At 45.7% G+C, this 24,241-nt stretch overlaps 1 protein-coding gene across 1 annotated transcript in view; it reads right to left on the minus strand.

Moving 5' to 3' along the window:
- Positions 1-22,430, minus strand: part of NUP210 (nucleoporin 210) — a 92,115-nt gene extending 69,685 nt beyond the window's left edge. The window contains exons 1-4 of the mRNA XM_016135572.2: positions 22,240-22,430; positions 6,351-6,487; positions 4,929-5,060; positions 2,303-2,399 (exon numbers count right to left, since the gene is read on the minus strand). Of these exons, the coding sequence (XP_015991058.2) occupies positions 2,303-2,399; positions 4,929-5,060; positions 6,351-6,487; positions 22,240-22,415 (542 nt within the window). The 5' untranslated portion in view covers positions 22,416-22,430. The remainder of the gene's footprint in view (positions 1-2,302; positions 2,400-4,928; positions 5,061-6,350; positions 6,488-22,239) is intronic.
- Positions 22,431-24,241: the final 1,811 nt, after the last annotated feature.

Below are 24,241 nucleotides of genomic sequence, written 5' to 3' on the forward strand. Positions count from 1 at the left end.
ACATCATATCTTAATCTTCCTGGGGTTATGCTGTGGGGAGAAGCCCCAGGTGGGGAAAGAAGTCAGGATGCCAGGGACCCTCCCTATAGTAGGGCTGGTAAGCACACCTGGCTCAAGAGACCCTTTTGACATAGGCTCTCACTTGCAGCCTGTGATTTACAAATAAATCTATTTTTCTGCCTGAACAAGAGCTGTCAAGTAGACACACTTTCATTCTCCCCAAGATCAGCCGGGTGCTATCCTACACCATGATTGATTTCCTTGTCTCATCTTACTAGGTGTCATATGCTGAGTTTACTGAAAATCCAGGATATTGGTTCCAATGTGCTTTAGCACCTGGTTTTTCAGTTAACATCTGGCTCAGTTATGGAGTGACTGAAAGCTCAGAAGCAGGGACCACCATTCCCTGAGTATCTAGCGTGAGCCAGGCCCAGGAAGGGCTCTGAACACAGTCAATGTGTTGACTCACAAGGCTGCTATCAGACGGGACAAAACAATTACCTCTATGTGATATAAGAGGAAGCTGATGCTCAGATGGGCTACCTTCCTTAACTAAGGCCACAAGCAGAAAGTAACAAGGCAGGACTGGAATCCATGTCTCACTGATGATAAAGCCCATGTTTCTGGCTTTGTGAGATACCAGCAATTGCAGCGCTTGTCCAGGAAATAGAGGCTGATGGTCTCAGACTCCAGAAGAGCTCTGATCTGAGAGGGTGCCTCACATGCAGTGTCAGGGTGTGAGGATGTCTACCATGGAGATGGCTGTGAGCCAAGTCTGGATACTTCCAAGAACTCTAAACTAGACTTTTAAAAGCATAAATAAATACCAGACTAACTCCCCTACAAAACACTAATTGTAAGAGGATAAGAAAGAGACTTCGTAAGGGGCACTTTAGCAGACATCCTACCCAAGTGATGGCAGGGAACATCATCAATGATGGACTGACAAAATCACGATATGATGCAATTAGAAAAATACAGAATCTCATCTCTGTGTTATTCCTGCCAAAGATGCAAAGCTCTGAGTCTCAGCAGAAGGGAACATCATATAAACCCAAAATATGAGGACTTCTACAAAATAACTAGACTATAATCTTCACAAAGGTCAAAGTCCCAAAAGTCAAAGACCACGAAATTGTCCCAGGCTGACGGAGACTAAGAAGCAGGACAACATGCAGGAACTCTGGGCTGGGTTTTGCAGCAAAGGACATAACTGGAATAGTTGACAAAACTTGAATGAAGTCTTGCATTCATGTGTTAACTTCCAAATTTCGACAACTATGTTGTGGAGACGCAGGAAAATGTTGTTAGTGGTAGTAAACACATTAAAACAATCAGGGCTAATGGGGCAACAGGATGGCAACTTACTCTTAAACGGTTTAGGTTAGGGAAACCACATTCTGTACTTTACTTGGAACTTTTCTGTAGGCTGAAAATGGCTGTAAAATTCTTTAAAAATTGTTTTCCTCCCCCAAAAGGGACTATAACCTTTAAAAAATTATTTGATAACGTATGAGTCAATGCAGAGTAATAAGGGACAAAGCCCAGACTTGAGTCTGTGCCAACACTGGCCAACAGAACTTTGGTAGTGACAGACATGCTCCACATGTGCTCTGTCCCATACGTGGTAACCACTAACCACACAGCAATTGAGCACTGCAAATGTAGCTAGTGCATCTCAGTAACTGAACTCCTCATTCTGCCTAAATAGCTATATACAGAAGTGAAAATTTATGCAGATCTGAGTACAAATTGTAGCTCTGCCACTTACCAACCTGAAAAAAATGGCTTAAACTTCTCAGTTTCTGTCTGAAAAATGGAGAAAACAATGGTACATAAGCCCACATGGCTGTTGGGAGCAGTAACTGAGTCAAGAGAGGCAAAAAGTCCATCCGCATCCCCATTGCTGGGGAACACAGTCTCTTGAAACTGCGACGGGCTGTCACTGCTGGGATGTCCTCTTAGCCAAAGTATGTCTCCCCATTAACTGACCTCCAATGGAGGAGCTGCCCTCTGAGGCCACAAAGAACTCTTCCACTGCCCCAATCCCAGGTCCTTGGCAATTTCCTACAGAACACACCTGGTGGGCTGCAGAAGCAGTAAGGTTCCCACTAAACTGTGTGGGCCAAAACATTTTTCTCTAAATCAATCAAGAGGAACATCACTCAGCATACTGGGAATCATCCTGGGTCCTCGCTGAGAATAACAATGATGATGACAGTGATGATGAAAGCCTCTGGCCCATTCAAAGCCAAGCAACATCCTCCTTCCCCCTTCCCTCCACAGGCAAGGCGCTTCTCACCGCAGAGCATTGTGGGAGTCTGAGAATCTGCTGGCCTCCGTGTCCTTCACAATCGTCCACTCAAAGACCAGCCCTGCCAAGGTGCTGAACGTGTTCCCTATAAGAGCAAATTGGAGGAGGCAGGTGTCAAATATGCACTGGAGTTAACTCCTGGAGCCAAGGGAAGGGAAAAGCACTCGGCACCACCCCCCTGCAAAGCAACTGTCATGCCTCTATTTCAGGAAGGGAAAACAGAAGCTTAAAGGATCAGGGTCATGTAATAGTGAGGGGCTGAGCCAGGATGTAAACCAGGCCTGTCTTAAGTGAACCCTGTGTCCTTCTCCCCATGCCACCTGCCTTTGTTCACCATATGTTCAGTGTAGTGCATAACACCATCACCCCTAGCACCTGTAAACATTTTACAGTTTAGGTAGATGCCCCCAAGACCTGATTTATTCATTCCTACTACCTCCCTACATAGGGAAAGAAATTGCAGATGAGGGGGCAGAATCCCCAAACCATCTATTTTCACATGACTATTCTAGTCCCTTCACCTTGACACTGAGACTCCTAGGGCCCCAGGGTGGAAGAAATGGAAAGCTACACACAGTTAGCCTTGGCTCTGAGATCATGGCTTGCATCTATGCACCTTTTGACAGGATGTCAAACAAGCAGAATCCAGTGGGTGACTGCATAATAATTCTTGGAGGAATAGGACTCAGAGTAGGTTTTAAACACTCTGTAAAGACATTCTTAGTGTAAATCCAATGCCTGGTTCCACATAGACACGCTGTAACAGGGCAGAAGATGAAAACAGGTGCCTCAAAGGTTATCTGTCAGAGACCCTGGGTTTCTTGGTTTGTTTTTGTACCCAGGCAACGCTGCATTTACATTTTTGAATTAGTTCTCATTTCAAAATGAAAAATGTTCCATCACTTCACTACACAAACCCCTTTCCCAGCTCTTTCTGCTCTAAGAACAAGTGCAAATCCAACATCTGACACACACAACCCTTTACTTCTTGCATCCGACCCCCATCTGAGCTTTAAGTCTCAAGAATAAACTGGCCTTCCCTGCCTGACAAACCCCATGTCCTCAAGGTTCATTCAATATCATATCTTCTAAGAAACTGTCCTGACCTCTGTTCTCCACATCCAACATCTAACATTCCCAGGGGCTGCCTCTCCCCAATTCTGTGGTTCCTTCACACTTTACTTCCAATTTGATAATAAACTGCATCTACTGAGATGCATGTGGGCATTATTTACATGCGAACCTCCCCTACAGCCTGAGATTCTGGGGCCAGAGACCAGGTCCTTCCATTCCCTGCAGTATTCCCAGGGCCTGGCAGAATGCCCAATAGATAAAAAGCATTCAGATGCTACCTGGCTTCTTGAGCACCCACATGAGCCATGCAGAGCTAAACCTTTTACACACTTCTCATCAAGTCTTTCCAGCCTCCAGGTGAGCATCACTATCTCGATTTTACAGACTAGAAAACAGAATTTAGGCAGCTTATCGGATGAATGAACACACAGAGGAAGGAAGGATGCTTCAGAACAGTGATTTTGCTCTCTCCAAGGGACATCTGGCAATGGCTAGAGATATTTTTGGTTGTCACGGCTTGGGGAGTTCTGCTGACATCTAGTAGGTAGAAGCCAGGGATGCTGCTAAACATCCTATGATGCACTGGACGGCCTTCTACCACAAAGAATTATCTGACCCCAGATAGTCAATAGTACCCAGGCTGAAAAATGCTGATACAGAAAAGTTTTTAAAAAGTGAGTAGAGGGGCAAGAGTGGTAAGGAAAGATCTCAAAGAAAAGGTGATACTTGGTTTGGACTTAAAGTTAGGGAATATCCTTCATCTTAAACAAATCTATTGCCTTAACTTTCCTCAAAAAAAAAAAATCTTAACCTACATGCTAGACTTAGGAGGGTATATAAATGTCTAATCACTATGTTGTACAAATGAAACTAATATAATATTGTACGTCAACTGTAATTTAAAAATAAATTTAAAAAAATTAAATTTGAAAGGAAAAAGAATCTTAACCTACAAATGTTCCCTTTATTCCTTTACAAAGAGGTCAGGCTACAGACAGTCTGCCTCCTGCCAGAACAGATCTTCTAAGAAGAGTCCCGGCCCAAAATAAGCTTATATCCAACTCTGGTGAAGTGAGACAGTGAAGGACAGTGAGCAGGGCCAGCAGCATAGATGTGGCCCAGCTCACTCCCCCTACTACCCCTTATACACTGCAGTCTGGACCAGGAAGCCAATACCGTCTCTCAAAGCCAAGCAAGGAGAACGCTTCCAGCTATATACAGTGTGGTAGCCCAGAGGCCTCTCCCAGCTCCCCATCACTGCCCAGACCCCCAGATGTCACTCCTCAAAGATAAGCTTTAGCAAACACAATCCCTGTGCATAGGCATGGAGCCAGCCTCTGGGCTCTGCAAAAGCTCTCAATTTGAAGGCCCCACTGCAACTGAGGGCCTGGGACCCACTTCAGAGGTGGTCTGAACCTCTCCAAGCCCCCCACCCCACTGCATCAACTTTATCTTCCTGGTTGAAGCAGTCCTCTTTGGAAAACAGTAGGGCCAGACACAAGGCGAAAGAGAAAGATGACTGCCAGGGAGACATCCTCACCTTCAGAGTCCAGAGCCTGGATCTTCAGCTCCAGGGGTGAGTCCTCCAGGTAAAGTTCACGGGTTGTGGAGACAATCTGAATGCCATGGATGAGGTCAACGATGGCATCACAGCGCAGGACTTGGCCCGTGGCTGAGGGACAAAAATAGAGGGGTCAGACCTCTAGAGAGTGGTACTTGACTGCCACCCCACTCCTGGGGCCTCGCAGGTCAGATGGCCTTACACTGTGGCAAAGACAAAAGCAACTGACAAAGCAATCACAACAAGGGGCTAGAAGCACCAAATTAAGCCTCAGAAACCGCAGCTGACCAGCACACAGCCTCCTAAAAGTTAACATGAACTTTCAGAAAATAAGGACATGGAAGGCTTGTTGATTTCCCACCTTGTGCTTTTCCAACATGAGCACTGGCATGTAAAGCTGTGTGCAAAAACTCCTCTAAGGAAATCTAGTTTTGTTCAGGATAAAACCATTATGTTAAATGGCAAGGGCTATAGTATGATGAGTTAGCAACCAAAAAGATTGTACTGTTCTGATATCAGTCCCTACAATGGGATTAGGAATTCCACCTGGTGTTGTTTATCTATACTAGTGTTTTACATAAGACCATGTAACTATATAGAAGAATATCTATGCTCATGCATAGATTTTTTACTTGCTCCATAAACAAGTCACATAAATGGCATTACCTGGAGAATTCTCTAGTGTAAAAATAACAGCATGTGACATAAAATAATTATAACCATTCTCCAGCCACCATATATACTACTTGTGCAATGTTAATGGTATTTTGTTAGAAAGCAATACAGTCCCATTTACCAAAAGCCTTAAAAACAGTCATATGTCGTGTGAGCCAGCAAAACCAGGAATCTATCCCTGACTAGAAGTAACCTAAAATAACCCCAAATTGTTCTCTGGATAAAAAGTTACTTTTCTATATAACACTGAACAAACATCTGAAAACAGTCTAAATGTCCTGTTAAGAATATTATTTAGCCATTTAAAATAATTCTATGATGAGATGGAAATTTTTTCATTATCATGTTAGGTGGGAAAATAGGATGACAGAAAATTACAGTTTTCCAAGCATTTTATAACCATAATATTGTAAATTAAATATGGGGAAATGAAAGGATTTCAGCAACTTTCTTCATTTGACTCAATACCCATTACGAGTTATTTGGGTAACAAACAATTTAGAAATGAAAGCCAGCCTTCATGAGAAGGAAAACAATACAAAGTACTGGCAGGAGGGACTGTGGTGGGTGTTGCTGGCTTGGCGCCCCCCCTCCTGTGTGGGTGTCCTTTGACCCAAAAAGAGAAAGAGAAAGCATTGCCACGGGCTCTAGCAGTATCTATGACTGGGCATCTCAATGGAAGTAGTCCCTTCATCCTCCCCAGTGACCACACGGTGAAGCCCTTACTGATGTCCTCTGCAAAGATGATGCTTGTCAGGCGAGCAGGCTGGGACAGGCGGGCCTGAACCACTGCCTTTTGGGAGCACTGCTGCTGGTCCAGTCCCAACGGCTCTATGCTGGCTACCTCCGGCCGGGTCGATGACCTGTGATAAGACAAGAATTTACTCCTTAGAGCTACTCACAAGGCACATTTGGGACCAGAAGCCAAAGCCTCAGCTCCCCATAAATGGCTGTGTCCCAGAGTCAAACAAAGAATAGAGGTGGGCAGTCTCCAGCAGCTTCAAACCCAGAGGAGAAATGGGGCCCAGCCAAGGCCCCTCTAATAGAAAGACAACAACTTGAGAATGTGGGACCTCTGCACATACTCCCCAACTGAGATAATCAAAGAAGAGACCAAAGACTTGGAAGCTACCTCAATATTCATTAGATGGTCACCTTATAAGACTATTTTATAGACCTGGAAATAATTCTACCACCAGAAGGAAAACTGCCTATGGTCTCCAGTGAAGAGACACAGTATCTCCATTTACCTCTGGGCTGGGCCTGGCACAAGATTAGCTCCAAGATTAGCTCCCATCCCCAAATAGGTTCTACCAAACCTGGAGATGGCCAACTGTAATGATAACAATGACAAAGAGTCCCCATGTCACAGAGCTGACATCGTGGTGACATGGTGAGAAAGGCAGATCACCATACAATCAGCAAAATCTGGAGATGGCTTCCTGTGGATAGATGGGCCTCCAGATAATAGGATGAATGGACAGCATGACTCTGGGAGGTACCCAAGGTCAGTGCCATGTTTCCTCCCCTATGACAGAGGATAACAACAGTTCTGAGTCAAATTGAGGTGGAAGTGAGAGTGAATGAGAAGAGTGGATATAGCACAAAAAGCACAGGATGAGCATGTGTCCCTACAGCTATTTGTAGTTTGGGTGATCAGGGAAGCCTCTCTGATGAACACCATGCAAACACTGGGGACCAGTCAGCAAATGCCCTGAGGTGGGAAGCAGCTAGGTGTGCTCCAAGAATGAAAGGGCCAGTGCAGTCCGGGTCCTAGAAGATGGAAGATGCTGAGCTCAAGGAAATGGGCATGTGCTGGGGTCAGGGGCTGAGGTCAAGGAGATAGGAGGTTCTGAGGTCAAGGAGATGGGCAGGGGATGAAGTCAAGGAGATGGGAGGTGCAAAAGTCAAAGAGACAGGAGGTAATGAGGCCAGAAAGGCATTGAAGGCCACAGTAAGGAGCTTAGATTTACTAAGAGGGCAAAAACAGATCACTGGGGATCTTAAGCAGGTGAACATTCTAATTTTATATACAGTGTGACAGAGAACCCAGGGAAAGGGCACCTAGTGTGCAGAGCATCTGACGCTCATTCCTAGAGTTACATTCAGCAGAGCACCCAGCACAGAGCAGGGACTCTGAGTCTTTGCTTCCTTCCCTGTGCTTTGCTTAAACTCACTGAAACATCAATATTCTAGGATATTCAGAAGAAAACTTACAAAAATTGTCCGGTGTTTAAAAAAACAATGGTATGAAACACACCCAAACACACATCTCCAAGTCCTCCAGCTTGGAGCCAAGTGTCTCCCCCAGAGCCAGGTGGGCACGGCAGCAACTGAAAACACACCTACAGATGCTTTGATCACACAAATGTCACAGGCACAGGCTGAGCTTCTGGTGAGGAGCCTGGAGATGGATCGACACCTCTACTGAAAGTACTCTGAAAATAAACCTCACCTACAGTTAAGGAAAGAAATCCAAACCCCTGTACAAATGCATTTGTAGTCTTCTTGAGAGACTTCAGAGACAAACAGCAGACAACAAAGTGGACAGGAACACACACCCAGATAAGAGGGAGGAGATGTCACGGGCTGACATCTCCTTGACCTTGGCCCCTGACCTCACCAAAATGCTCACACATGCTAGAAACAGACCCCATTTAATTGGTCACGGCTGTGGAACTCTATGAGCATTTTCAAAGGGCATTAAACCTCCCACACACATGAGCACATATATGCATGTACACATATACGAAATGAACTGTAGAAACAAGAAAATTAGAAAACTCATACAGATCAGAGGAAATGAAGGAGACGGGACAAATAAATGCAATATGGGATTCTGAATAGGATCTAGGGACAGAAAAAGAACCTCAGTGGAAAAACTGGGGAGATCTGAGGAGTCCAGGGTTAAATGAATTATCATATACCAATGTTAATTTCTTTGTTTCGATGAATGTTCCTGGTTATGAAAGAGGTTAACATTAGAGGGAGCTGGAAAAAGGATATATAGGAACTCTCTTTATTAGCTTTGTAACTTTCCTGTGAATCTAAAATTATTCTAAATTTTAAAATCAAAATAAAAAGATGGGGGTGAGGGATGAATAGGCAGAGTATGAGGATTTTTAGGGCAGTGAAATTATTGTGTATGAGACTATAATAATACAAGTCATTATACATTTGTCTAAACCTACAAAATGAACAACACCAAGTATGAACTGTAAAATAAACTATGGACTCCGGGCAATAAAGTGTCAGTGTAGATTCATCCATTTTAACATATGTGCCTCTCTAATGTGGGAAACTGGTAATGCTATGGAAAAATCTCAAAACCAGTCCAGTGAAGAACCAAGCAGTAACTCAGAGGGAACTCAGGTTTATTACGCACACAGTCCCAGCGCTAGTACACTGAAGATTTGGGCAGGCACTCAGTCGCAACATTCCTTATATACAACAATTTTACTCAAGCTGATTGGTCAGTTTGAACCCGAATCAATACAAACGTGGGAGTTGCTATGCAGATTGCAAGCAGTAACACAGGAGAAAGGTGGGAGTTGCTAAGGGTTACCGACAGTTATAAATTGTTACAGGAAGCTGGAGCTGCTAGGGTACAAACAATTACTTTCGGTGCTTAGACAAGCAGGACAAGGTGCCAGTGAACTCTGCAAGTGAGCTCTTGCATGCAGCAGGCATACTTACGGAAGCAGAACAGAAAGGCTGGATAGTTTTTAATGAAAATCCTGAAATTTCCTCTTCAGTAATGGGAGATGGTAGAGGAAGAGGTGCTATATAGGAAATCTGTCATTTGGCTCGATTTTGTTAAGAACCTAAAACTGCCCTAAAAAATAATTAGAAAAAAAAATAAAAAAGACAATTCATGATTTCCTGTTTGTAACTTTGAGAAACAGTATGGTTTGTCTTGTTCAATGGCTGTTGGGAGTTAGAGATATGGACTTCCAAGGCTGGGCCATAAATTCCACCCTCCTCTCTTAAACTCAGTCTCCTCAAGAATAAACTAGGGACACCTCTTTTCTCACTCATGCACAGCAGTGAGTTAATCTCAGGTAGAATCCGAATTAATAAATTAATACAGATAAGAAAAGAGCTATCCTACTTCAAGTTGGAGAGGCCTGAAGTCCCCCCTCCATTTTCACAACCTGCCACTGAGATGCCCTGGTCACCTTCAGAGCCAGACTGGAAACACCAGACCTTTCATTTATGTCTACTGTGTTTTCAGAGCTTTGCTAAGTATAGATGCAGCCCCTAAAAACAGCCCTGTCCAATAAAATACAAGGTGAACCACATTTAAAATTTTCTAATTGCCGTATGAAAAAAATTAACAGGTGAAATTAATTTAATAGACTGTTTTTAGAGCAGTTTTAGGTTCACAGCAACATTGAGTGGAAAGTAGAGAGTTTCCATATATTCCCTACCCACCAATGTGTGCACAGCCTCCCCGACCCCAACCAACCTCCCCAGCAGAGCAGTGGATGGTGCATTTGATATAGTCAATGAATCTACATGTCATAATCACCCAGAGTCCACAGTTTACATGAGAGTTCACTTTTGGTGTACATACTATGGGTGTTGTCAAATGTATAACAACATGCATCCACCATTGTGGTATCATACAAAGTAGTTTTAGTGCCCTAAAAATCCTCAACTCTACCAATTCATCCCTACATTTTTAAGGTCTCTATTAAAAAGCCACATTAAAGAAAATAGGTAAAATTAATTTTAATATACCTATTAATTAACCCAACATATCCCAAATATCATCATACAGACATGTGGCCCCACTGCACTTCAAGACCTCACAAGTCATGAGTGATGAATGACTTTGGGACTGGACAGCCAGCACTGAAGGTGGGCCTTCATATGGAGAGCCAGTCAGGCTCCCTTAACTTACCACTCCCTATGGACATCTTCTGATCCCTGTCAAGGGTTGGCTTGAGGGTTGGCAGGTGCTGAGCCTTCCTATCACTTAAGAAAGCCCCTTTTCATTGCACTTAGGGCTGACACAAGAGCATTTTGAGTGTGGCCTGGAGATACAACGAAGTGCCTGGGAAGAAGACACCAACCTCACCCTCAGGACTGCCTCCAAAACAGGCCTGGAATGGACCTGAATCCCTGTGCTCACTCACTTGGGCTGAGCTCAGTGAAATGGACACCAGGCCCCTCCTCACAGGGCTGCTGGGAGGGCTGGAAACACTTCACATTAAAAGCTAAAGTGCCGAGAAACATCAGCAGCAGATGTGGCAAACAACCAGGATGTGAACAGAGGATGTGAACATCCCTTACTCCCATCTCCACCTAGGAATTTTCTCTGGCTCTAAAATGTGGTATCTGAAGCTGGAGGGCTCATTCCAACTATCTACAGGAGGGCTTAGGACAGTTTAGGGTAGTGTTTCTGCTACCACCAGCAGGTTCTTTGTTGTTATATGATTCCTTCTGGGACACTCTGAAGCTATTTGCTTTGGCTGTACTAAGAGATATAAATAAATTTAAAAAAAAAAAAAAAACCAGAATCCAGCAATGATGTGTCCTTGGCCCTCGGTGTTCCCCACACGGTGAGGTTCCAATGGAACGGTGGTTGAAAAAGCACATTCAAAAGTGTTTGTTGGAAATTACAAAGGGAAAAGTATACAGGGACTTCAAACTCAAAATGAAAAGCCAGTGGGGTGGGGGACTGGGAGGGGGCAGAAAGGGGACTTCAGTTTTACCTGTTTTATTTCTTAGCAAAAGATGGCTAATTCTGATAGAAGAAATATAGGTTTTCATTATATTATTCTTTGTTCTTTTCTGGATTATTCCAACTTCTAGGTAAAAATATTTTCCCCTTAACATTGAATGTAACTTAGAGAAGTATTGCTCCTGCCTGTCAGCACCTCATGTCTAATAAGCATGGAGATATCCAGGGACCATTTTTTGATTAAAAAAGAACAGTGTGATGATTAATTTTATGTGGCAACTTGATTGGGCCACGATGTGCCCAGCTATTTGGTCAAACATTATTCTGGGTGAGATTAACATTTAAACCAATAGACTGAGTAAAGCAGACTGTCCTCTCTAACGTGGATGGGTGTCACCCAATCAACTGAAGGCCTGAATAGAACAAAAAGGCTGACCTTCCTCCAAGTAAGAGAGAATTCCTCCTGCCTGAGTACCTTTGAATTGGTATACCAGCTTATTCTTGCCTTCAGACTCAAACCGAAACACTGGCTCCTTCTGAGTCTACAGCCTGTCAGCCTTCAAATAGGAACTACATCATCAGCTCTCCTAGGTCTCCGGCTTGTTAACTCGCCCTGCAAGTCCTGGGATTTGTCAGCCTCCATAATCATGTGAGCCAATTCTATATACATACACACATACACACTAGAAGGAAGAGAGGACTGGCTGAAGTCACTCCAAGAGCCAGGGCCAGGATATAGGTGTCCCATGCCCAATTTAGACACTTTCTGCTATTAGAGATACATAATATGCTAATGGTCCTGTTTCTCTGGAGAACCCTTACTAATCTTACTAATGTAGGGAGGGTATAAAAGATAACAAAGGGAATTGTCCACCGTGTGTGTATGTCCAGAGATAAATACATGTATCAATCAGATTACTCAACCCTCCAGCAGGCCTGTCTGGGAAAATCAACCTGAGGCTCAGGCAGGTTGAGTAATTTTCCCAAAGCCACAGAGCTGGAAGTGGCAGGTCGGTGCAACTCCCAATCACATACTCCCCCTACTTCACGAGTGTCTCCCAGGGTATGATGCGCAACACCAGAACGGAGTGATATGCACAAATGAACTGTTTTTTTAACAGATTCTTTATGTATTTTAATTATTACATATTCATTTGAAAGTGTTTTAAGAAAAACAAATAAATCAAAATCATGATCACATAAATGTTAATGCTAAAGATAATGTCAATGTTCAAAAAGTGAGTCATTTTGAAGGAAACAGTAAGTAAATTCTAATACAGGTAGTACGTTAAAAAAGGGGAAAAAAGGACAGAGCAGTCTCTCACACTGATATCAGGAGCTCTAAAAATCAGACAGTTGGCCCTCTGGCAGGGTGGAACCCACCGTGAGGAATGGAGGAAATGATAAAAACTGCACCACGTGCCATAACAGCTAACTCAACCTGTGCAGGCGCTGGGCCCCATACACCCAATGCAGCAGCTCACAGAATCCTCGGGCTAAGATACCCACACTGTAACCTGCCCCTCACCAAAGCCAGGTCCTGTTCCAACAGTCCAATTTACTTGGATGCAGCATCATGTTCTGCCAAAGAAACAGGTCCTACCTAGCTCACAAGACTTTTCTGCCATTTAGATTAGCTCCTACTCCTCAAAAAGGACGTACGCTGCTCCAGTATGCACGTGCTGGGCTCTTCCATGCATCTGAGCTGCTGGTCAGCATGTCTGTCCCACCCTCCCCTACTCAACAACACTCAATCTGAAAGTGTCAAGGTCTTTCTCTTGACCCCTGGCATTTGGACGAGATTAACAATTCAATCAGTAGTCTGAGTAAAGCAGATTACCCTCTCTAATGTAGATGGGTGTCACACAATCAGTGAAAGGCCTGGTGCCACGTGGTAAGTAGCACTCTGTGATGGCAACATGGCCTTTCAAGGTTCTCTCACCTATTGATATCTGCTGGAAGTTTTAAGTCCTAAGACAGCAGGGTGCTGCCACTCACCAGCTGTTACCTTGAGCAAATGATTTAACCTCTTTGGGCCTCCATTTCCTCATCTATACAATAGGAAATAAAATACGACCTACTGCAAAGCATTGGGGTGGTTTAGATACAATAATAAAGCTCTTATCACTGGACCTCACACATAGTAAGCCTTCAAGTTCAGAAAACAAGAGGAGGCTCCCAAATGATAGGCTTGTAGCCGTACAGTGTTTGGCATTATTCTAACCACAAGAACTTTGCTTTCTGCAGAAAGAAAGAAATGTGGGTCCCTCCATATTGTGATCATTTATGCTTGACCCTGTCTATCCCCTCCTCTTAATAAAGCCTGAACCTGAACCCTGTTGCCAGGGCCCGTGTAGCAGCCTCCTCAAGGGCCTCCACCCACCTCTGAGCAGAGGTTAGACTTGAAGTCAGAAGCTTCAGGCCAACAATGTGACCTTGGACCAAGAACGCTGTCTTGGGCCTAATTTTGTGCTTAAATTTTAATGGGAAGAAAACAATAAACAAAATGAGTGAATGTGATCTCAGACAACAGGGCTATGGAAAACATAAGGCAAGGAAGGGAAAGGTTGCAGTTTTCAGTGAGATGGTGAGAGTAAGCCTCACAGAGAGGGTGACATGTGAGCACAGACCCACGTGTCTCTGAAGAAGAGGCAGGAGTATGCTCTTTGGTACTTGCGAGAAGAGTATCTCAGGAAAAAAAGATTGCAAGTGCAAAAGCCCCAAGACAACGGCTTGGCAGTAATCCTTTTCTCTGTCCAGCTTCCCTCAGATACTAAGTGTGAGGACAGAACCTATGACTTACTCATTTCTTGCCCCCATTGCACTAATGTAAAACTCTGGCACAATTTTTGTAAGTGCCCTTTATCAAGTTATGGATTGATTTTCTTCTATTTCTATTTTGCTGGAAATTTTTTGTCATGAATGAGCTTTGGCTGCTCTGTATCAAGAAGACAATTATATGGCTTTTCTTCGTTCTGTTGATATAGTGAATTACACTGATTGTTTTGTCAATGTTAAACCAAACTTGCATTCGTGGGATTTACCCCAGTTGGTCATGATACATGATCCTTTTTATATTTTCCTAGAATTGATTTGCTAGAATTTTTTTTTCCAAGAATTTTGTGCTTTTAGTCTTTGGATTTCTTGTAATGTTTTTGCCTGGTTTGCAATCAGTGTAATGTTTGCCTCACAAAAATGAGCTGGGAAATGATGATTCCTTCTCTTGCCTGAAAGTTTATAAAAGACTTGTACTAGTCCTTAAATGTTTATAGAATTTACAGGTAAGGCCATCTGGGATTAGTTTTCTTTATGAGGTTTGTAATTACAAACTTAAATTTTATCAAATATCCTAAATGGAAGGGAAGGCATTGAGGGCTCTATGCCTTTCCAAGTGCTTTCAGAACCATCTCAAAGTCCTGCAGAGGAGGTGGGTCCAAGGTGCCCACCTTACAGTTGGGGATACTGAGGCTCAGTGTCAGCCACACAGCAGTTCCTTTCAAGGACCCCAGGTGAGCCTAAGGTATGCATGCACGCACGCGCACACACACACACACACACACACACACACACACACACACACACACTTCTCAACAGCTCGGTAAACAGATCAGTGAAGCCCACACACGAGTGTCACTCCTGTAAGGGGACCCATGTTAGATTTGAGCAGCCCAGCCTCCACCCACCCATTCAAATAGCAGCACCCAGCTTATCTGTGGCTGCTGCCTTTCTCAACCCTCAGACCTCCACCTTCAGAGCACTGACACTCTTCTGGGCCCTGAGAAACACGTGACTGGGGTCTAGCCAATCAGCCCACATGTGTTCCACTGGCCAGAGGGGTTCAGACCTGAGCATGTGCCCCACTAGACTTGACTCTGTGGGCTGTAGCAGTGCAACTGTTATCTTGCTATCCCAGGAGAGCACCTGGCAGAAGACAAGACCCGAGGACTGAGAGACCAAGTCCCACTGACTTTACAAACATCACATAAGCCCCTGCAACACAGAAGCCCAAAACAAATTCTGCCTGGCTTTCAAGTTCATGAGTCAAAATAACATTCCTTTTATTCATTTAAACTACTGATGTTTGAGTTTCCTGTCACATATAATCAGAAGAATGTAGACAAATGAAATTCCCCTGACTGAATTCTTTTAAGGCCTATTATCTCAATTTCATTCAAACTTCTGGTACTGTTTTAAAGGGGGGGAAGGGAGACCTTTCATTTATTATGTGCTTATTATGTGTCAGGCACAAAGAGAAACAAACACATCACAAATATTTTATTTGCCTCCCAAAAATCCCCATTTGGTCCATGAGAAATTCTCTGCATGGATGTTAAGTAACCTGCCCATAGTCATATGCCTAGAAAAATATCCTACTCCCTTGTGCTGAAACAAGGCCAAAGGCCTCTCACCCCACTTGGGGCTGCCCACATGGAAAGGCCGGCTCCCAAACCTGGGCAGAAGATGGCCTCAATTTCCTTCTCAAACACTCACTATGCCACATGTATTCTTGATACAGCTTTTAAAGTGTCACTGACTTTTCTAAAACACTCTTGATGGACCTGGGTAAACCAACTGTTAGCTAAAAAGTGCTGGCTCATTTCCTCCTGCCTCCCAGAACTGAGTTGGCTCAAGAGCCAGTGACCTGTTTTTGAACACGGCTCTGCCACTAACTGGCTGTAAGGCTCCCAATTTGTGCTATGGTAGTCATTCCTACCAAAAAAATGTTGTTCTACTTTTAGGATGAAGTGGAGAATAACATGCAAAGTGACTGGCAGAAAAATTGGTCCTGGTCCCCTTGCCACATTCCAAGCCCATCTCTGGACATGCGTTCGGCTGCAGGGATAGATACCTGGACACCTGCACCTTCCCCACCTTTGGGACCCTTCTCTGTATGCTGCCCTCTGTAGTTCCAGTCACATTCATGTGACCCTTATTTTTTCCCTTGAAATTGATTCTTCTTTATGAAAAAAGTATTTTAACAAGAAACCTTATATTGCTAGTTTAAAAAGAAAGTCATATCATTTGCCATACATCTGTGGTAACCATAAAAACAAACATGGATCAAAACAATGTTACTAAATTTTGGGGAAACACTTGTCTGCAAAGGTTCTGAGCCCATCTGTCTGCTCTCTCCAGAAACAGGCAAATATTAAAAGGTATGAAGGAAAGTAGAATGGTAGTTGTCGGGGGCTGGAAAGAAAGGAATGAGGGGTTAGTGTTTGAGGGGAACAGAGTTTCAAAAGTGAGGATTAATAAGAGTTCTGGAGATGGATGTTGGTGATGGCTGCACAACAGTATGAATGTACTTAATGCCACTGAACCAATCACTTAAAAATGCTTAAGACAATAATTTTATGATAGGTATGTTTTACTATAATTTTTTAAATGAAAACATGTAAACAATATATTGGAACCAGAAATAAACTTTTATCTCGAGGAACTCTAAAGTACTGACACTGAATTTTGAAAGGGTGAACCTTTCCCATTCCCAGTGTCACATGAGGCCTACTGACACACAGAATGTGTCCAGTGCTCTGGGAGGCATTGCTTTTGAAGAAGCCACTCCCCACTCTTCACAACACAAGCAGAGAAGCTGGACAGAGGACAGAAGAACCCAAGGACATACAAGGGTCAGGCCAGAAAATGACAGCGAAAAAAAGAGAAGTGAGAGTTGTGCAAAGAATGGAGGTGGGTGGGGGCAGTAGAAGTTGCAGCCTACCCTCCAACCACCTACAGGATATAGACCCTCCTGGGCAGAGTCAGGGCCTGCAGGCCAGAAGATAGGCAGAAGGGGGAACCCACAAAGGAAGCAGGAAGTAAACAACCCAGGCACCAAGTCAATTCAAGTCAACACACACTTCCTGGCACCCTCCTCTGTGCGTCTGGTGAAGGGAGGTGAGCAAGGCCCCACCAGTCCTGCAGAAACCAAAGCTACAAGCAGTGCTCTCGGTTTGGCTGGCTGGGTGCAGAGGGGAAAGCACGACCCAGAGAACCAGCCCCAGGCTAAGCCACCCAACTACTGACCTTGAGCAACCCCCTTCCTTTCTCCTAACCATAGCCCAGAAGGTCCCAGATGGTCCCGCCCCTACTGACCTCTCTAACTTCATTTCCTAACACCCTCCCCTCACCAAACATGTCTTATTTGTTCTCTTCCCAAAAGTTCAGTCCCTCCCCAGGGCCTTTGCATGTGCTGCTCCTTCCAGCTGGTCCCCGCCTAGGTCCCGGTTCAGTTCTAAAGAGGCTTCTCCTGACCACCCTATCCAAAACTGCACTCTATCTCCTACAGCCCTTATCACAGCATGTTATTTTAAGTCCTCACAAAGTTATTACCATAAGATATGCAGCCATGTATTTCACCTTAGTTTATTATTTAACTCCCACAATCTACCATATGCTCCAGAAAAGCAGGGTCTCATCTGCTTGTTTACATGCCCCGGGATCTGGTATGGCGCCTGGCTCATAGTAAGACTCACACATATTAATCACCTGTCTGTTAAGTGTATCCCCAGCCCTCATCTGTGAAATATGGCTGTCATCAATGTTTATCCCCAGGGCATTTGGGCAGGACAGTTCTTCAGTGAGTACATCTCTGCCCCACCCTCTAATTGCCAGAAATAACACCAAATACAACCCCGCCCCCCAAGTGAGAACATACAACTAAAGTCTACCATTCCAAGACCCCTGGCAGAAGTAAGGAGAGAGACTGGTCTAGGTATGTAAGGATGAACAGTGCCCACAAATGTGATGTCAGTGGGAAAAACACTACAGACTAGGGGATAAGAAGTACAGTCATGGGTCAGAAAAGGCCCAATGAATGGGGTGCTTAAGTTGCAAACTGGTGAGCCTCTGGTAAAATTAAATCCCCTTTTTTGGTTAAGCTTCCACATGAAAAATTTCTAAGTTAAATGTCAGAGCTTCATTCTCCAGTGTCCCTCATGTCCTATCACCTCACCTGTCCAGCTTCCAGCTCATGAACTGCCTCTGTCCTGAAGGCTGAGTATGTCAGCCCAGCAGAAGACACTCTGGCTGGATGATGTTCCAATTTGATTCAGAAAGTAGAGGGGTTTCAGGAGGAGCTAGAGGGAACCTTCACCACATCCTTTTCCCCTAACTTCAGTCAGCAAAGGCCTTAAATGTGACTCGCTGCTATTTCCTCTTACTAGAGGCAGGCAGAGGGACCCTGGGACATGCATTCCAAGAGATCTCTTATCTCCCACAGTCATGGGTCAGTAAAATCAAAGGGACTATGGAATCTTTGGCTCCCACTGATTCTCCAAGGGTCCTCTGAGCTGCCTGGGACATAACAGGCTCCAAGAACAAGATCTACCGTGTGGGGCCCATGCAGCAGAAAGGGCTCCCACTGGCCTCTCTGAGATTCCTTATACTTGCGGCTGAGAAGTACCCAGGGCCATGGTGAGCAGGTGCACCCTGGTTCAGGACAAAGCCTGGGAGACACAACAGGCAGCTCCAAGGTGCTCTAGGGTGGCTTTTCAGCACAGAAAAGGAGAAGTCTGAGCACAGCTCAGATTAGTGTAGGCTGTGCATCCCCTACCAGATGCTCTTTACCAGGCGGGTCTACTGTACCCTCCTACTTCAGCTAGAGGGAGTGCTGTTGCTCATACTTTTCACTTGTAACCTTGTCCAGTCAAACACCCTTGGCCATTGGGGTGATTCATCCAGAGACTTGGGAGACTACAAAAACACTTTTCCCCCAAGGAGCAATCGATGATTGACTGACAGTGAATAAAAAAGCTCAAAAGCCTGGTCTCCCCCTTGCCTCAACTGGCAGTGCAATTCAACTCCAGAGGGTCACTTGGTTCAACCCAAGGCTACATTTTCTCTGAGACCACATCTTCACTCATCTCCCCTTCCCTATTCCACTTATCCCACTTATCTCACTCAGCAGAGCACTCTCTCAATAAACCACATGCACCAAATCCTCATCTCAGCCTCTGCTTCTGGGAAACCCATCTAAAACACTCACTTTCTCCAAGATAGGACAGCCCACCGAAGAATCCAGAAACACTGGGACTTGGACTACAGATAAAAAAATAAGCAGATAATGTAACATCTACTGAGTAGAATGGTGCTCGGACACTAAGTGTTTAGGAAATTTTTGAAACAACACAGAAAAATGCTTGGGCTTTAATGTTAGCTGGTGGTTGGAAAAGAAGGGGGTTACCAAGTGGCCCAAATACCAGGTTTGAGCTTCAAGGGGGAAAATAAGTGGTGAAAAGGAAATCAAAATGGTGGCTGATTGTATTACAGTTGAAGGGTTATGATCTATTTCTCTTTTTTTCTACTTTCCCAATTTTCTATGTAACATTATTTTTTTTACAAAGAGTACCTAATGAAATTTATTTTATGGAGCACTTTCAATAACACAAAATATCAGAAAAGAATCAGGAACTTGTCACATAGCCAGCAATGGTGGATGAAACTGGAGGGATTCAATTAGATTGGCAAATTAGCCAGAGACTATAAATTCTTGAATGGGGTGGGTCAAGAGGTGTCCTATGGGCTCTTGCTTAACTCACAGACCAGCACCGCTTTAGGACATCACATATGGCACTTCCTATTCTGAGGCTTAGACTGAAACATGGGCACTTTAAATTAGAAGATCTCTATGGTTCTTCTGACCTTAAAATTGTCAAATTATTTGATGCTATAAAATCGAGAAACAGTTAAAGTAAACTTAAAGCCACTGACTCAGGCATGTGGTGATTTCAGTAAACTTGGAGCTTGGCCACAAATTCAAAGGATGAGCAAAAATTCCAAGGTACAGAAGAGTGCTCACTTTCTTTGTGTTTCATCACAGAGACTTAACAATGGCATCTTTGGATGCAGAGGATATTTTCCTCCCAGGTTTAAATTACTGGGGACATACAGCTTGCCTGAATGGCAACGCTTAAAATCTTCAGAGAAGGGTCTTCAAACTAAAGCAATAAATGACAAAACGAGGCACGGAGCTACTGAAAATAAAACATTTTCAGTGCTTGATTGATGGAAGACTTTCCTGTGACGTTAAGGAAGAAATCACAACCACCAACCACCTCTAAGGAGACACATGAGATAAGCAGTCACACATCTGCAAGAAAAACTATGGGATCAGACACAAAACAAGAAATAACACTTAGCACTTCTCCGATGCATCAGAGACTAGGAATGTGTTTTCCCTTCCTCCTAATAAGCTATACAAGTAAATTAAAATCCCGTGAGTCCATCTCAAAAGAAAATGCAGTTAGAAAAAAAAAAAGATTACTTCATGAGAAAAAAAAGTACAGCTATAGAATCTCATAGAAAGTGGCATATACAGCTACATCCAAAGGGATTCATTTGAAGCCAGTTGTTTTTAATAACCAACTTCCTTTGTCTTGCCCATATTCAAGAGGACAACTTCGACCAGAGAATACGCATTTATCTTGCAAAGCATGGACTAACAGCCGATCTTCTCACACAACACAAGGCATACAGGGATGCAGAAAACTTAAAGCAGATCAGCCTGATGACAAGCCAGAAACAAGACCCTGCAGGCACAGAAGGCACTAAACCCAAAATGCAATTAGCTGAGGTAGCATGTCCTTAATTCAGGAGGCCCACTTTCAGAAAATAAATAGGTACAAGTAAAGAATAATGCTGCTCTGGGCACCATATTTGCACAGACTAATATTCAAACAGAATACATACACACACATCATTCTTTGTAATGTGATCCCACCTCATAAAGCCTCAATACTGATCCAGCTTTGAAATAGGGAAAGAGACTAGTAAATGTGTATCATGAGGGGTGCCAGGATGCAGAAGACTACCTCTTTTTCATCTCTAGCAAGGTCAATCTGTGAAGTGTGAGTGAGGCCTCAGTCACAACAAGGGCTGTGTCCGCCCTGCTAGGAGTAGAAGCTACATTCTTCTCCATCTGCAGTAAGGAAGACCTGGTGGACCACATCACCCTGCCTAGCCAAGGGCCCAGCTGGGGATCCCAATTGGAGGAGGAAGGGACAGAGATTTCTAGTTTCATTAGTTTGGGGGTTTCCTAGATCATATTCCCCCCAATGAGTGTCGAATTCCTGTGTTCCCCCAGGAAGCCAGCAGGGGAGGTGTGGAAAAAGGACTGTTTGGGAGCATCAAGGCTAACGGTGGGCAACCTAGGAGTGAAATCATCAACCATTCCCTTGTGTCTCATCTTTCAAACGGATCCTTAGTGTTTCCTCCAAAAGACCTTTCATCCTAGGTTTAAGTTCCTCCCAAAGGTGCTGAAGAGATATGATATGACTCCTACATATGCCTTCCACACTTCTCCACAAACCCAATTCCCATGCCAGTCCGGCGCAAGGGTTGAGTCCCCGTCACGAGACAAACTCAAGAAACCTGCGTCTCCTGACTAGAGCTTGGTAGCGCCTTGTCCAACTGCTCCCTGGAGTCTAGCACAAGACCATGTGGATCTCTGTCCAGGTCCCTGCAGCTCCGGTACATTCCTCTCCATACCAGATAAGGCCTGAAGAACCCCCCCCCCCCACCGCCTTCGGGAGCCACGCCGACCAGGGGGCCTCCCTTCTCCCGCACATCCCATAAACACACAGGTCATGGCCAGCCAGGCTCAAACGGGCTCAGCTCCCGCCGTGGCGACTCAGAGGCCCCAGCTGTGCCATGCGCAGCGGTGGCGGCCCGCGTGTACGCCATCAGGTCACGCGCGACCAGCCACCCAGGCGTGGCCTCCTGGCCGCCGCACCTGCAGTGCGCCGGCCCGCTGGGGGCGCTCCCCGCCGCCCCGCGGGCCCCCTGGCGCCAGCCGCGAACCGAAGGCTGCGCGCCGGCAGGTCACGCCGGAACAGCCGGCACCGCCTCCCCAGGGCCAGCGCACCTGCGGTTCAGCGGCCGGCTTCCCTGCCCCGGCCCTCCCCGCTCCTGGCCGCGGCCGCGCCTCACCAGCGATAGCAACCCTCTGAGGCTTCCAGCGTGAAGTTCACGCGCGTGGCCCGCGTGAAGGGCAACAGCACTTTGGGGATGTTGAGCTTGGCCGCCGCGGCGGTGGGGCCCAGCGCCAGCAGCACTGAGAGCGCGAGTGGCAGCAGCAGCGCCCGCCCCCGAGTCCGCGCCGCCATCCTCTGCGCGCTTCACCTCCCGCGACCCGGCCGCCCGCGCGCTCCCCCTCCCTCGCTCCCTCCCTCAGTCTCCGCCTGCGCGCCAGGCCAGCAGGTGATAAGCGCGGGAGGGAGAGGGGCGGGGCGAGGGCGGGGGCCTGCGGCCGCTTCCTGGGCCCTCACAGGGCCTGAGCGCGGGAACTGAGGGGTTTGCGCCCCTGGTAACTCCACCCGTGGCCACGCGGGCGGACGGAGCGACTGGGGCGCGCTCCCCCGACCACGCAGTGCGGGGGATGAGATGGGGGGCGCTCCCCAGTACACAGTGGGAGGCGGCGCGTGCCCGAGCCACGGTAGGGAGGAAGAAAGGATGGGGCGCGCGCCAGCGTGGGGAGAGACTGAACGTACGCCCTGCACACGCGGGATGCCCTAAGCGGTTTTCTGGCCTCCTTGCTCATACCCCATAGTTTCGAACTCTCTGACAATACCGCACGCCAATGTGGAGCCTTCCAGCCATCACCGCAGTCATTCATTAGGCTCTGTTCAGCAACTCTGGATCTGGGCAGAGCGCAAGGTAGGCCGCCAGGCTTCCCTGACCTTGAGCTCAGTCAACAAGCAAAAGGACAGGCAAAGCGCCAATGTGCGCATTATCCAGGTCTATACTCTCAGGAGGGACACTGGGTTCGGCAAGGGGAAGGAAGACCTGCCTCAGCACTGAGGGCCCTATGGTGCTTCCTCCCCCTTCAACCTCCTCTCAGCCTTGCCAGGAAAGCTTATAACCCCTATTTCTCAAGGAGGAAACAAATTGAGTGGCCCGAAGATCTCTCATTCAAGATTAACGGTAGGGCTCTCTGGTACCAAAGCCCTTGTTCTCTGCGCTGCACCATCTTCCGGAAGGCGGAGACAGATTACCCAAAGGGCAGATTTAGGGCGCCAGCACTACCAGAGCACCCTCTTAGCCTCGCCGCTCCTCCCCCGGGTTGGGGATGGGGGAAGGGGGAATCATTCGGCATCATTAAATTCATCGCACGCAGAAATATCAAATCTTAAATTCAATCTACTTTCTATGGTTTGTAGCTTTTGTCATGAATTGCATGATAGTGGGTTCAATGAGCACCAGGTGCACCAGTGCCTCTTAAATGTTAATCTTTGCAGGGAGGGCCCAGCCTAGTGGGAGGTCTGGAAGGGGCCTGAGCGAGCTGCATGCGCAGGCCCAGCTTGTGTAAAGGACCCAGGAAGTGCACCGAGGTATAACAGAAAGGTATAACTGATTCCACCACTTGACTAGGAAGGAGAATCTGAATTTCATTCATGCTGGGGAAGGCTTCTTGGAGGCAATGGCCCCTAGACTGTGCATAGCTACCGTGCTGGTCTTCAGAGGCCTAGATGGGTCTGGACCTTCCCCTTAGGGGGTCATTGGTGTTTTGGATGTTGATGAGGAATATCTTGGGGTTACGCTCAAAGCCTGAAAGCCCCAGACCAGAGAATGTGTGTGTTGGGGGAACCTCTAGAGATCCCAAAGCTCGGGGGTCTTCCCTGTGTGGAACCAGATGATCTGGGAGGGAGGATTCCAATGGATTATCTTCTCAGAAGAAACAGAGTTGTATGGAAAAGCAGCCTCAAAGGGAAATCTGTGAGAAAATTTCTGTGTGCTTGTTTGCACATTTTATCGATTTACAGTTAGATGGTTTAAATTAAAAAGACTCAAAAGGGCTCATAATGAAAGTGGTTCCCCTGGCTTTCCCGTTACCCAGTACCTTCTCCATAGGTATTGTTTTCTACTTGAGTACACGTCTAAAGAAAGTTAATGCATATACAAACATATCCACGTTTAAAAATCAAGATATAAC

Source organism: Rousettus aegyptiacus, unplaced genomic scaffold (genome assembly GCF_014176215.1).
Source record: "Rousettus aegyptiacus isolate mRouAeg1 unplaced genomic scaffold, mRouAeg1.p scaffold_m13_p_4, whole genome shotgun sequence".
Lineage (NCBI taxonomy): Eukaryota > Metazoa > Chordata > Mammalia > Chiroptera > Pteropodidae > Rousettus > Rousettus aegyptiacus.